Below are 16,416 nucleotides of genomic sequence, written 5' to 3' on the forward strand. Positions count from 1 at the left end.
TCTGTTATATACACATTAAAAGGGATTTAACTGTTTGGCAATGTGAGAGTCTCTGTGCGCTGACTTAGCATGGCTGTTACAGTTAGTAACTCAGCTATTTCCCTCTCTTTTTTGAAATTACTCAACTTCTCCTTTGTTTCAGTGTAACAGACATTTTTCAAATGGTAAGAAGTTTTTATTCATTACTAGTTGATACGCCTGCCCAGAGGGCAGTCTATTTGTTAAAAATGCAACCCCCCAAGCTACAAAAATACAAAAATAAAAATACAGAAAAAATTTAAATCTATCCAAAATAATAAAATTAAACCTAAACTATTACCTCTATAAAAATAAAAACACCCCCCAAAATAAAAACACCCCCTAATCTAATACTAAACTACCAATAGCCCTTAAAAGGGCTTTTTCTAAGACATTGCCCTAAATAGCATTCAGCTCTTTTGCAAATTGCCCAATAAACCCTAATATAAAAAAACAACCCCCCCCCCCCAAAAAAAAAAAAATCACTAAAGCCCCAAATAGGTACTCACGGTTTCAGAAGTTCGGCACAAAAGGCCTTCTTCCAGGCGGGTCCATCATCTTCATCCACAGGGAAGGCTGCGCAAAGTGGAGGGCCGGAGCGGTCTTCCCAGATGTGGTGCTTCATGCTATCGCTTCGCTGCATCCAGGTGAATTCTTTTGGCTGCCCGTGCAGCCAACATTCTGTTGGCTGACTTGTGCTGCCAACATTCCTTTGACGATACGTGGGCTTTATTCTAAAAGGTCCCAGTTACATTGTTTCCAAACACTTTATTTACTGTTTTTACATGTATGTACAGTAAAATAAAATGGTGAATGTCTTTGTTTATTTGTCTGTTTGTGTATTCTTTCATGGAGCATACTGAAATTTGTTTCCACTACCTTACATTATCCTTTAGAGGGTAGATCCACTGATAACAACTTTATTTTATATTTTGTAGGATTATTTCCAGTTCAGCTTTGCAATTCCTGATCACGATAGGCATTCTAACAGTCTTGTGCTGCTCTTGTTTCTAAAGGAATCTGTCCTCCCTCGGTTTCCTTAATACAAGGGAGTGCTCCATATTTTTCTCCAGGATTTAAAGGTTTGTGGGCTCTGTAGTCGCGGCGGCTATGCCTCCTCCAAGCATGTGCAATTTTATTTTCTATTTTGCAGGATTGTTATCAGTTTAGCGTTGCAATTCCTGAATGGATCACATTAGGCATTCTTCAGTCTATTGATGATCTTCCTATAAAGGAAGCTGTTCTCCCTCTGTTTCCTCAATACAAAGGAGAACTTGCTATTTTGCTCCAGGATTTAAAGGTTTGTGCGCTCTGTAGTTGTAGCTGCTATACCTCCTAATAAGTATGTGCAAAAGGTCTATGTCTGAAAGTTATTCTACAGTTACATTATCAGGTTATTCTGCATTATCAGAGATCAGAACACATTAGGGCAGACTCAGACACCACAGGTTGTTTTCTGAAAGTGAGTTTTTATGTTATTCAGGATTTTTTTTTTTACTCATCAGGACACAGAGTTTACCTCTTTCATGTTTGAGCTTGAGCATCTTTAGTTCTTTGTTTAAAGCGGCTTTATGTACTTTAGGTGTCCAAGACTCTAAGTTTGTCTAGATTTGTTAAAGTGATGGTAAATCACCCAGCAGTGATTCAACCTACTCCAAGCTGATAAGTGGCAAAAACCACAAAACAGCTGTCCTGGGATGGTTCTGAATCACTGTACTAACCCTAGCTAAGCTTTAAAGCTGTGTATACAGTCATGCTATGGCGTAAAGGGAGTCTGCCTAAAATCAGGCTGAAGTTAAAAAGTGAGTTATTGTGAACCTCATTTGCATATATTTCACAGAATTCTTTGTGGGATTGGAAACAATGTATCCAGAGGTTTTCTGTGGGAAAAGCAAGCCTTCTGACTTGTCTAGATTTGTTCATGAACTACACAATGAGTTATTCTCTCTCTATTTTTTTTATAACAAAGAGGTTTCATTGATGCTGTATTGAGCACCATTTTTCAGGCCATAGAGTAAGATTTCTCATATGATTTGGAAAGTTGTTTCTTTCCTGCTTTTAAAAACTAGGGTTTTAACTGACATTCTTTTAAAATTCTAAGGCCTAGATTTAGAGTTCGGCGGTAGCCGTCAAAACCAGCGTTAGAGGCCCCTAACGCTGGTTTTGGCCGCCCGCTGGTATTTGGAGTCAGTGATTAAAGGGTCTAACGCTCACTTTTCAGCCGCGACTTTTCCATACCGCAGATCCCCCTACGCCATTTGCGTAGCCTATCTTTTCAATGGGATCTTCCTAACGCCGGTATTTAGAGTCGTTTCTGCAGTGAGCGTTAGAGCTCTAACGACAAGATTCCAGCCGCCTGAAAATAGCAGGAGTTAAGAGCTTTCTGGCTAACGCCGGTTTATAAAGCTCTTAACTACTGTACCCTAAACTACACTAACACCCATAAACTACCTATGTACCCCTAAACCGAGGTCCCCCCACATCGCCGCCACTCGATTAAAATTTTTAACCCCTAATCTGCCGACCGCCACCTACGTTATACTTATGTACCCCTAATCTGCTGCCCCTAACACCGCCGACCCCTGTATTATATCTATTAACCCCTAACTTGCCCCCCACAACGTCGCCGCAAGCTACTTAAAATAATTAACCCCTAATCTTCCGACCGCAAATCGCCGCCACCTACGTTATCCCTATGTACCCCTAATCTGCTACCCCTAACATCGCCGACCCCTATGTTATATTTATTAACCCCTAATCTGCCCCCCTCAACGTCGCCGACACCTGCCTACACTTATTAACCCCTAATCTGCCGAGCGGACCTGAGCGCTACTATAATAAAGTTATTAACCCCTAATCCGCCTCACTAACCCTATCATAAATAGTATTAACCCCTAATCTGCCCTCCCTAACATCGCCGACACCTACCTTCAATTATTAACCCCTAATCTGCCGACCGGAGCTCACCGCTATTCTAATAAATGTATTAACCCCTAAAGCTAAGTCTAACCCTAACACTAACACCCCCCTAAGTTAAATATAATTTTTATCTAACGAAATAAATTAACTCTTATTAAATAAATAATTCCTATTTAAAGCTAAATACTTACCTGTAAAATACATCCTAATATAGCTACAATATAAATTATAATTATATTATAGCTATTTTAGGATTAATATTTATTTTACAGGCAACTTGGTAATTATTTTAACCAGGTACAATAGCTATTAAATAGTTAAGAACTATTTAATAGTTACCTAGTTAAAATAATAACAAATTTACCTGTAAAATAAATCCTAACCTAAGATATAATTAAACCTAACACTACCCTATCAATAAAATAATTAAATAAACTACCTACAATTACCTACAATTAACCTAACACTACACTATCAATAAATTAATTAAACACAATTGCTACAAATAAATACAATTAAATAAACTATCTAAAGTACAAAAAATAAAAAAGAACTAAGTTACAGAAAATAATAAAATATTTACAAACATAAGAAAAATATTACAACAATTTTAAACTAATTACACCTACTCTAAGCCCCCTAATAAAATAACAAAGCCCCCCAAAATAAAAAATTCCCTACCCTATTCTAAAATACAAATATTACAAGCTCTTTTACCTTACCAGCCCTGAACAGGGCCCTTTGCGGGGCATGCCCCAAGAATTTCAGCTCTTTTGCCTGTAAAAAAAAACATACAATACCCCCCCCCCCCAACATTACAACCCACCACCCACATACCCCTAATCTAACCCAAACCCCCCTTAAATAAACCTAACACTACCCCCCTGATGATCTTCCTACCTTGTCTTCACCATGCCAGGTTCACCGATCCGTCCTGGCTCCAAGATCTTCATCCAACCCAAGCGGGGGCTAGACATCCACTGAAGAAGTCCAGAAGAGGGTCCAAAGTCTTCCTCCTATCCGGCAAGAAGAGGACATCCGGACCGGCAAACATCTTCTCCAAGCGGCATCTTCTATCTTCTTCCATCCGATGACGACCGGCTCCATCTTGAAGACCTCCAGCGCGGATCCATCCTCTTCTTCCGACGACTAGACGACGAATGACGGTTCCTTTAAGGGACGTCATCCAAGATGGCGTCCCTCGAATTCCGATTGGCTGATAGGATTCTATCAGCCAATCGGAATTAAGGTAGGAATTTTCTGATTGGCTGATGGAATCAGCCAATCAGAATATAGTTCAATCCGATTGGCTGATCCAATCAGCCAATCAGATTGAGCTCGCATTCTATTGGCTGTTCCGATCAGCCAATAGAATGCGAGCTCAATCTGATTGGCTGATTGGATCAGCCAATCGGATTGAACTAGATTCTGATTGGCTGATTCCATCAGCCAATCAGAAAATTCCTACCTTAATTCCGATTGGCTGATAGAATCCTATCAGCCAATCGGAATTCGAGGGACGCCATCTTGGATGACGTCCCTTAAAGGAACCGTCATTCGTCGTCTAGTCGTCGAAAGAAGAGGATGGATCCGCGCTGGAGGTCTTCAAGATGGAGCCGGTCGTCATCGGATGGAAGAAGATAGAAGATGCCGCTTGGAGAAGATGTTTGCCGGTCCGGATGTCCTCTTCTTGCCGGATAGGAGGAAGACTTTGGACCCTCTTCTGGACTTCTTCAGTGGATGTCTAGCCCCCGCTTGGGTTGGATGAAGATCTTGGAGCCAGGACGGATCGGTGAACCTGGCATGGTGAAGACAAGGTAGGAAGATCATCAGGGGGGTAGTGTTAGGTTTATTTAAGGGGGGTTTGGGTTAGATTAGGGGTATGTGGGTGGTGGGTTGTAATGTTGGGGGGGGGGGTATTGTATGTTTTTTTTTACAGGCAAAAGAGCTGAAATTCTTGGGGCATGCCCCGCAAAGGGCCCTGTTCAGGGCTGGTAAGGTAAAAGAGCTTGTAATATTTGTATTTTAGAATAGGGTAGGGAATTTTTTATTTTGGGGGGCTTTGTTATTTTATTAGGGGGCTTAGAGTAGGTGTAATTAGTTTAAAATTGTTGTAATATTTTTCTTATGTTTGTAAATATTTTATTATTTTCTGTAACTTAGTTCTTTTTTATTTTTTGTACTTTAGATAGTTTATTTAATTTTATTTATTTGTAGCAATTGTGTTTAATTAATTTATTGATAGTGTAGTGTTAGGTTAATTGTAGGTAATTGTAGGTAGTTTATTTAATTATTTTATTGATAGGGTAGTGTTAGGTTTAATTATATCTTAGGTTAGGATTTATTTTACAGGTAAATTTGTTATTATTTTAACTAGGTAACTATTAAATAGTTCTTAACTATTTAATAGCTATTGTACCTGGTTAAAATAATTACCAAGTTGCCTGTAAAATAAATATTAATCCTAAAATAGCTATAATATAATTATAATTTATATTGTAGCTATATTAGGATTTATTTTACAGGTAAGTATTTAGCTTTAAATAGGAATCATTTATTTAATAAGAGTTAATTTATTTCGTTAGATAAAAATTATATTTAACTTAGGGGGGTGTTAGTGTTAGGGTTAGACTTAGCTTTAGGGGTTAATACATTTATTAGAATAGCGGTGAGCTCCGGTCGGCAGATTAGGGGTTAATAATTGAAGGTAGGTGTCGGCGATGTTAGGGAGGGCAGATTAGGGGTTAATACTATTTATGATAGGGTTAGTGAGGCGGATTAGGGGTTAATAACTTTATTATAGTAGCGCTCAGGTCCGCTCGGCAGATTAGGGGTTAATAAGTGTAGGCAGGTGTCGGCGACGTTGTGGGGGGCAGATTAGGGGTTAATAAATATAACATAGGGGTCGGCGATGTTAGGGCAGCAGATTAGGGGTACATAGGGATAACGTAGGTGGCGGCGGTTTACGGAGCGGCAGATTAGGGGTTAAAAGTGTAATGCAGGGGTCAGCGATAGCGGGGGCGGCAGAATAGGGGTTAATAAGTGTAAGGTTAGGGGTGTTTAGACTCGGGGTACATGTTAGAGTGTTAGGTGCAGACTTAGGAAGTGTTTCCCCATAGGAAACAATGGGGCTGCGTTAAGAGCTGAACGCTGCTTTTTTGCAGGTGTTAGGTTTTTTTTCAGCTCAAACTGCCCCATTGTTTCCTATGGGAGAATCGTGCACGAGCACGTTTTTGATGCCGGCCGCGTCCGTAAGCAACTCTGGTATCGAGAGTTGCATTTGCGGTAAATATGCTCTACGCTCCTTTTTTGGAGCCTAACGCAGCATTTGTTTGAACTCTTGATACCAGAGTTAAATTTATGGTGCGGCCAGAAAAAAACCCGCGGAGCGTTAACAGCCCTTTTACCGCCGAACTCCAAATCTAGGCCTAAGAATTCTTCTTATTGCTAATTATTTCGGATATCAACTTATCTGCTATCTCTATAAACATTCATATTTTGGCTTTTTCTGTTTCATACTACAAGAAAATTGCTAAGTGTTGTGACATCAAGGCTTTGTTCAGGATCTGGATATATCCAGTGTCTAAACCAACGTCTTCTCTTTTGAATATTAATTTGTTTTTTTACAAGCTTTATTGGTTTCTCTTTTTGAAACTGCATGGTTTTTTTTGGTTTTTTTAAATATATATATATATATTTTTTTTAACCTTAAATTATTTTTTTGGATATCATCAATCAGGAGATTATAGCCTATCTACTTGCCCTAGTCCAAATAATTTATTTGATGGTCTCTTACTTAATTTAGATCTTATAAGATCATTTGTATTCTACTTTCAAATGACAAAGGTTTTCATGTCCTTGGTCCACGTAAACGTCAACAACAGTTTAATTAGATTTTTGGCTAAATCTCCTGATTACCAAGGTTTATTGGAGGCAGGATAGTCTTTTCCAAAACGCATTATTATCCTTTTTGTCTAGATCAGTTTCTTCTTGGATTTTTAAGAATGAGGATGATATTGAATAAATTTGCAAGGCAGCAAAATACTTTCTCAAAATTCTACCACTTTGTTGTGTTTGTTAGGAAAGTTCTTCAAGCAGCAGTGTTGGGTAATTAGGTGCCTGCCTTACAAAATGTTGTCCATCCCAATAACTCGTCGACTCCACAGCTTGAAGTATTAGTTCCCAGGAGTAATTGCTCGTAAACTCTTATCCAAAATAATAAAATTAAGTTATGAAAGAAAACAAAATCGATACTTGCCTCATAAATTCATGGCTGCAGTTCTAGTTTGCACATAATTTCCCCTATTTTGTCCTTTCCTACCTTCTACTTCTCTTTCTTGGCTATATGTCAGACTAGAATACCAGAGAGGTGGTAGGGATTAAGTGCTCTTAGAACTTTGGGAATCTTTGCCTCCTCCTAGTGGCCAGGAGTTGAATCCCAGGAGTAATTGCTCATGAACTCTCACCACCATGAAATAAATTTATCAGATAAGCATACATTTTGTTTTCATAAGATGGATTCAAACAACTACAGAATAAAAAATGCACTTTAAACCATATTTATTTCAAATGACTTGAACCTACAGGAAAACACTCAATAATTAGCATGTACGCTATGAGACATTGATGGCAGTTTGCATGGAAAAGTGCCCTTTCCATCATTGTTGGTGTGTGCATTTAATGTGCCTATATAACAGAATCTGCTGTTCTATCAGTTTTTGTTGGGGGGAGTCTTGAAGGGCTTTTGATAATCAATGTGCACTAGGAGGCAACATGAGGGGAGAAAAAATATTTTGAGCACTACATTGTGCCTTAGGTTTCGCACTGCTTTATACAAATTCATCTCCACCAGAAATAACTAAATTGTCCTCATAGCAGCCTCCAATTGATTACTGAGGAGTGTATTGCGCTACTGTGTGAAGGTACTCGTGGGTAGATGGTTACTTTGTCATATACATCTTTAGTTCCAACCTAATTATGGAAATTGTTTTCTTCTTGATACAGGCTGATATAAATAATACGTTTTTTTTCTAGGGTTCAATCCAGTCTTCATAATGACAAAACCATGTGATCATGTGCTATTTGCTTCTAACATCAGTATTAACCTTTACACTTTCCTTCGCTATTGTATGACTTTGTAAAATGCACTGGTTTTGTTTTCATGTCTTGTGAAATAAAAGGGACACTATACTGTAAAATGTATTTTCCCTTAATATCCTCCAAATGTACCTGCTGCAAAGTATTAGATGTCTGGGAAATTGTTCCTTTTTTTATTTTTGTGTCTGAAATAGCCACAGAAATCAAAATTAAAAGAATCATTCTAAAAGGCAATCAAGAATATAGCCCATCCAATATATTAATTTGCATCTCCTTGTCTCTTAAAAAAAAAAGAAAAAGAAAGAGTACACTCTTTACAATCAAATTACTTTGTATTTTCTTTACTTGACTTTTAGCAAAAAAAATATTTTTTTTAATTTATTTTAAGCATGACATATGGTATTACTTGTAATTTCTACAGAAATGCAATGATTAGTTTTATTTGTGTTCCATAATTTCAGCACCTTCATTAAAGCGTCAATCTGTTGCCAGTAACTTTGATGATTCTCCAGATATTGCACCCAGTAGGAAGGGAAGGCAGCGGGGACAAAAGCGTTCATACACATTAGTCAAAGTTAAGACTCAGGATCCAGAAAATCAAGAAATGCAGAGGTATTTTTTTTTATTATTTAAATACAAAATCCCTTACGAGTATTTCTGTCACGATTTGTGTGTGTCATGAGCAAGAACATTTATGGGTTTGTTTTGTGTGTGTGGGGGGGGGGGGGGTTAGAAGAGGGAAGTGCTCTTATGTGTGTTACTGTGTTAAAGGGACGCTTAGGTCAAATTTAACTTTAATGATTCAGATAGAGCATGCAATATTAAACAACTTTCCAATTTACTTCCATTTACAAAATGTGCACAGTCTTTTTATATTTACACTTTTTGAGTCACCAGCTCCTACTGAGCATGTGCAAGAATTCACAGCATATACAAATATGCATTTGTGATTGGCTGATGACTGTCACATGGTACTGGGGCAATGGAAATAGACAACTTTGAAATTTGTCAGAAAGAAATCTACTACTCATTTAAAGTTCAAAGTCCTATTGCATTGTCTTTTTTATTGTGCATTTCTTGATTAAGCAAATCTACTGTATTTACTGGTCCTTTAACTGAAGATGTCAGATGCACAACCAAAAAGAAGAGATAACATGAACAATATTTAATTGGACGACACATGGCAATGTACTAATATGTGCATTTGCCTTGTCTTCAGAAACACCATTATGCGAAGACGTTTGTGTACAATCCATAATCGTTGTCTGATATAATTTGCTATTAAAGGATTAACCCTACAGAGTGCAAAAGTCAACTACTTGTTAGATATATGGATTTACTGTAAAGTAAGAATGATGGGTTCTCTGGAATTGGGTGTCTAAATATAAGCTCTAAGCTCTGAATCAATAAGAAGTAGAAAGCTATATTATAATTCATTCATTTATTTTAGTTCATGTTTTGGATATTAAAAATAAAACGGTAAAAGCCCCACATTAGTAAAATGTACAAATTGCCTGAGCCTGGCGCCTTGGTGCAATATGTAAATAACTTTCAAACCATTAACATTAAACTCACAAATATGAGAGAAATGACGTAAAAGGACAGTAAACACTAAGATTGTGAGATATAATCCATAGTTCTGTGTAGTAGTAACAACTGTAATTTGCTCTTATAATTTGTCTTGTCTCCTTTTCCTATATTATTAGTCTGAACATTGTTGATTTTTCAGTCCTGAAAGCTGAAAGTGCACGTGGCAGGCTTCACAAGCCTGACCCTACAACACATTTTCCCCCAATTTGTAGTTTAGGAGATTTTGTCAACAAAATGACAGTCGTAACCCTAATCTTCTCCAGACTTAGAGACACGAAACCCACATTTATTTTATGATTTCTCTAGAGCATAACTTTTTAAACAACGTTAGAATTTTCTTCTGTTTTCTAATTTGCATCGTACACTTGGTATCCTTTGTTGAAAAGCATACCTAAGTAGGCTTAGGAGCAGCAATGAACACAAAGGAAGGTTGATATAAAGGATATCAAAATTCCCAAAGCATGCACTTTTAGCACTCTGCGCCTTAACTAAGGAACAGAATTCCCACCAGGATTTATTTAAAATATAACCTTTAATAATGAAATTAAAAAACCAAATTTGTTTGGTTGGTGCACATACGATTAAAATACACTCCAGTACCAAGATCACTGTGGTAGGTTGTCACTTGGATCACGTAATATTATAGTTAGGCCTCTATAAATTAACCATTACTTGTGATCTCATATATAACCAGTAAATTTCGCTAGATAGTGTTACCATAAAATTAAGACTAACAATGTGATAAAGTCAACCTGAATTTAGCTCAAATGTGTTCTACCTTACTAGTTGAGTATAATGTTAGGTTAGATTACAGACACACATTATTATTAGGATATCAGTTTCTTATTCCATAGGTATATATATATATATCTCAGCCCACTATTGTGTGGGTGTGAAATATCCACGTGAGCAAAAAGTATGGATATATACAATACGTATTAAATTCAAAATACAGTGTACATTCGTGGTCTGTCTGTAGTCTCTAATTCTCAATAAAGATAAGTTATTCTGAGTAGGAAATTAGTTCCAGTTTAACAGAAATTGGGACAAGTTCAGTTGTGGTTTATTGTAATATATTTTATTAAAGCATTAACGATAATTAATGTCCTTCTAGTGATACACTATCAATTAACAGTCCAACCCCAGTAAGTAGTATAGAACTAGTTTAATTCATATCAATAACTGAAGTTCTAAGGTGCAATGCTGTGTAATTAATGGTGTTCAAAATAGAAAAACTCTGTATAAGGTCTCTGTATAGTGTACAGGTATATTGAAGGCTGTATTGATGTACATAAATCTACTAGTATTATAAGTCACACATCATCATACTGAGTCTAGGCTGGACATTTAAGACTGATGAAAATATGGTGCAAGCAACGCTATACCGATCGAGTAGTTCCAATAGTTATCACTGTTAGTAATTATCGTTATATTAGACTTCCTGTGGTTAAGTTCAACAATTCAGTTAAATCAAACCCTGCCCCAACTGAATAATTCTGAATTGAATCTTTTTTATAATAAAGTAGTCTGTTATTATTAATTATTATTTAAATCACTGTGTATTCTCTACAATCAGAACTGTTGAAGTGAGTGACACTTGTGTGATTGATGTAGCTATCTGTTATGAGATCAAAAGGTAGCCAAGAGATTAGATCGTATTTTGATATGATTCGATCAACATTCAAACAGACAGTTTCTACGGTTAAGCTGTATCTGTTATAGCCCCGAGTGTGCATGCAGTTGGTCTTGCTGGGTTTGCAACAGAGTAGTGATATAGATTTAGTCAATGCTCTTATTCAAATGTGATCAAAGAATGTTATTTTGTAGCATTGAACTTGATGCTACACATAGTTTTTGAAATAAACGAAGTCTGGCACAACCCAGACCATAAATATGGTTAATTGTACTCTGTAATGAGTGGTATAAGTATAGCTTCTGCTACGATTGTAAACTGGTTAAACAAACATTCATTCGTCATTTTGTTTGTTAGGCACACAATCATTCAGAAACTTTGTTAGCAATTAAAGCCTGGCACAACCCAGGGTGTATATCTAATTAATACTACTCAGCTAATAGGCACCGCATAAACATGCATTCATTAAGGTACTTTGTTAATAGTTACGTTAAGTCTGGCACAACCCAGGCTGTATGTATAATTAATATTCCTTAGCTAGTAGGCACTAGGCACAGCTTATGCTGCGATTGTCAAGAGGTTTAAACAGACATTCATTAGTTATTCAGTTGTCGGCATACATTCGTTCAGAAATTATTTTAGCAATTCAGTTACGTCTGGCATAACCCAGGCTTTGTATAGTTAATGTTACTCAGTTAGTAACGTGGTAGCGATCTAATTGCAAACTTGTACAACTTATCGGATTGTTGGAACAATTCAGGCAGTTACTATTGATCTAATGAGACCCAGATGGTATCGAGTACAAAAGCTCTCATATTAGGGTAACTCTAGCAGCACATAGAAACAAGGTACTGGGCTTTTAAAATAACATTACACTAGAGTGTGAACGAGTTCACCACTCTCCCCTGACGCGTTTCGCCCGATAGGGCTTTATCAAAGGCAGCGAGCCGCCGAATTTGTGGGGATTTAAACCCTGTGGAACCGGAAGTCCCGCCCCCGCTCCACTATGATAGGTGCTTTCGCTGTGTATAGATTTATTGATAAACGGCTATTCAGACCAATAGTGTGATTAGATTCTCGTGTTCTAAATTGTCTCTTTGGTAATAAGAACAGAACATGGTAAATACTGTATTATTGTGATATTACCAAGTAGGATCAGATATGAAATTATAGCTGCACGGCATGTATTCATCATGTTGAACTTAACCACAGGAAGTTGAATATAACGATAATTACTAACAGTGATAACTATTGGAACTACTCGATCGGTATAGCGTTGCTTGCACCAGTCTTAAATGTCCAGCCTAGACTCAGTATGATGATGTGTGACTTATAATACTAGTAGATTTATGTACATCAATACAGCCTTCAATATACCTGTACACTATATGGTGACCTTATACAGAGTTTTTCTATTTTGAACACCATTAATTACACAGCATTGAACCTTAGAACTTCAGTTATTGATATGAATTAAACTAGTTCTATACTACTTACTGGGGTTGGACTGTCAATTGATGGTGTATCACTAGAAGGACATTAACTATCGTTAATGCTTTAATAAAATATATTACAATAAACCACAACTGAACTTGTCCCAATTTCTGTTAAACTGGAACTAATTTCCTACTCAGAATAACTTATCTTTATTGAGAATTAGAGACTACATACAGACCACGAATGTACACTGTATTTTGAATTTAATACGTATTGTATATATCCATAATTTTTGCTCACGTGGATATTTCACACCCACACAATAGTGGGCTAACGTCTGTAATCTAACCTAACATTATACTCAACTAGTAAGGTAGAACACATTTGAGCTAAATTCAGGTTGACTTTATCACATTGTTAGTCTTAATTTTATGGTAACACTATCTAGCGAAATTTACTGGTTATATATGAGATCACAAGTAATGGTTAATTTACAGAGGCCTAACTATAATATTACGTGATCCAAGTGACAACCTACCACAGTGATCTTGGTACTGGAGTGTATTTTAATCGTATGTGCACCAACCAAACAAATTTGGTTTTTTAATTTCATTATTAAAGGTTATATTTTAAATAAATCCTGGTGGGAATTCTGTTCCTTAGTTAAGGCGCAGAGTGCTAAAAGTGCATGCTTTGGGAATTTTGATATCCTTTTTATCAACCTTCTTTTGTGTTCATATTTATGCACAAGCACCATTTCCTCTAAGATACTGGCAAGTTGACCTATTCATATTTCTTAATACATACAGTATAAGAGGAAATAGCCTAAGTAGTGCCATTGTTCATTTGGTGTGTTGAAAATTAGGAGCAGCAATGCACTACTGGGAGCTAGCTGCTGATTGGTAGCTATACATGTGTGCCTTTTGTCATTGACTCACCAGATGTATACAGCTAGTTCCCAGTAGTGCATTGCTGCTCCTTTAACAAAGGATGTCAAGAGAAGGAAGCAAGTCCGATAATAGAAATAAATTGGAAAGTTGTTTAAAAGTGTGTGCTCTATGTAAAACATGAAAGAAAAACAATCTGTCTCTTTAAGTCTAGATTGGCAAAGTGGTAAGTATGAGAATTAAAAAAAAATACTTTAAACATGGTTTTAATCTGTTCTTGTAATCACACGGCGGATATGCTACTTTACTGGCAAACTGCAGAGAACTGGTGTAATTACATGGTCATACAAGCTTGATTTGTTGTTGGATTTGCTTAAAGGGACGTAAGCACGTTTTAATTAGAAGACATTTCTGTTGTGCTGTTATAGAATAACATATCGGACAAGTCTTAAAGTTTTGCAATATTTTAAAAAAAATTGTGAAATACATACACAACTGTCTATTTCTCATTCTTAGCATTTAAGGGTGTATTATTACATGTGTTTTGGGTGCTTTACTCAGTGTACACCATATATTTGGGGTAGAATCTTATCTAATTTTCCACAGTATTCTTACTTGTATTTACTTATGACGGAGTAGACTGGAGCTGTCTCGACTGGGTTTAACCCTTGAGAGGTTAGAGTCACAGATTTTGTTTTCCCAAAAAACACATGCATGGTTACTGTATGTCCTCCTGCTCAGATTTGCAGTACTTATTTAATTTCTGTGTTACAGTCCAAAATGCCTATGACTACTACTATTCCGTCCGTTTGTCCGTCGCCAGTGTATATTACACAAGGTGGTGTTACTGATTTTTCTCTAGATTTAAAAAATTACTTAAAGTCTGCTATCTCTGAGGTTATAAGTGTAAGCGTAAATCTGTCTCCCCAAGTTCATCTACTAGAGATGAGGTACCTACAGTTGCACCTGCTAGGACTGTTTAGATAATTGGTTCTAATGTTTCTTTCTCCGTTTCTGAGTATGAACCATCTTCTGAGGAACTATCCTCAAATTTGGATAAAGAATCTGAAGAGCCGTCCTTTCATTTTAAGCTGGAGCATTTACGTGTTCTACTTAAAGACTTCAGGACCCAAAACCTGCTGAGGATAAGATTTTACAACAAAATTGAACTCAGTGGAGGTTTTCCAGTCCCTGCCCAGGTTAAGGATATAATTTCTAAGGAATGCAACAAACCCAGAGTTTCATTTATTCCTTCTCCTAAGTTTAACGGACAGTCTAGTCAAAATTAAACTTTCATGAATCAGATAAGGCATGCTATTTTAAACAACTTTCAAATTTACATTTATCATCAAATTTGCTTTGTTTCTTTGGTATTCTTTAAAGGGATAGTCTAAACTAAAATTGTTATTGTTTAAAAAAAATAGATAATTACCTTTATTACCCATCTTTGCACAGCCAACATTGATATATTAATATACTTTATTACATTTAAACCTCTAAATGTCTGCCTTTTTCTAAACCACTATAAACAGCCTCTTTTCACATGCTATTTTATGTGGGCCATATAGATAACGTGTTAATACTCGAGGAGTTATTTAAAATTTAGCACAACACAGTACTAAATGCAAGTCAATAGTTAATAAATAAAATGTCATGCGATCAGGGGGCTGTCAGAAGATGTTTAGATACAAGGTAATCACAAAGGTAAAAAGTATATTAATATAACAGAGTTGGTTATGCAAAACTGGGGAATGGGTAATAAAGGGATTATCTATCTTTTAAAACAATAAAAATTCTATTGTAGACTGTCCCTTTAATGAAAGCTAAACCTAGCTAAGCTCATAAACTAATTTCTAACCCTTGAAGGCTGCCTCTTATCTCAGTGCGTTTTGACAGTTTTTCACAGCTAGACAGCTCTAGTTCATGTGTGCCATATAAATAACATTGTGCTCACTCCCGTGGAGTTACCTAGGAGTCAGCAAGTCTGTCAAGTGAACTGAAATAAGTCTGCAGAGGCTTAGATACAAGGTTTTCACAGAGGTAAAAAGTATATTAATATAACCATGTTGGTTATGCAAAACTGGGCAATGGGTAATAAAAGGATTATCTATCTTTTTAAATAATAACAATTCGGGAGTAGACTGTCCCTTTCAAAAAACTATTTCCTGCCCCAGAAGCCAATTTGGAACCTTGGGAAATCATTCCTAATTTGGATGGAGTCATCTCTACCTTAAATACATGTACCACCATCCCTTTGGATGACTATCTGGAAGGCCTTTCTGCTAGGGGGTCTTTTTTCCAATTAGCTGTGGGGCTTGATTGTGTTGTAGCATCTATGTAGCATGTAGGAGTTCAGGAACGTATTGGTTGTTTGTGGATGGCGCTCTCCTTTATTTGCAATGCAATCATTTTGATCATCCTTATTAATGCGAAGAATACGAACTTGGCCATTCTCGCTAGACAGGCTCTATGGTCAAAGTTGTGGTTTGCTGACATGATATCAAAGTCAATACTACTAACATTGGCTTTCAAGGGAAAGAACTTTGGTCCAGGTTTGTACTAAATAGTTTTGAAGGTTATGGATGGCAAGGAAGCATTTTTGGCTCAGGATAAAATTCCTCAAGCTAAGGGCAAATCCGGCAATCATTTTCATTCCTTTCGCTAATTCAGCAATCAGAAATCAGATTCCACAAAATCCACCTAGAAACCTAATATAGTCTGGAATAAGTCCAAGCAGAACAAGAAGGCCACTACCAATGCAGATTAAGCCTTTTTTTAGAAGACCTGGCTCAATCCATCCAGGATACCTGTGTTATGAAAATAATTTCTCAGGGG

General features: G+C 36.8%; 1 protein-coding gene across 2 annotated transcripts in view; it reads left to right on the forward strand.

Annotated features, from left to right (window-relative positions):
• The window catches only part of XRCC4 (X-ray repair cross complementing 4), a 984,771-nt gene that overhangs the window by 734,084 nt on the left and 234,271 nt on the right, over window positions 1–16,416 (forward strand). The window contains exon 7 of one of the 2 annotated variants that reach the window (XM_053701466.1): window positions 8,496–8,646. The exons of the other annotated variant lie outside the window; for it this stretch is intronic. Coding sequence (XP_053557441.1) covers window positions 8,496–8,646 — 151 coding nt within the window. The remainder of the gene's footprint in view (window positions 1–8,495; window positions 8,647–16,416) is intronic. 2 annotated transcript variants of the gene reach the window in all.

Source organism: Bombina bombina, chromosome 2 (assembly GCF_027579735.1).
Source record: "Bombina bombina isolate aBomBom1 chromosome 2, aBomBom1.pri, whole genome shotgun sequence".
Lineage (NCBI taxonomy): Eukaryota > Metazoa > Chordata > Amphibia > Anura > Bombinatoridae > Bombina > Bombina bombina.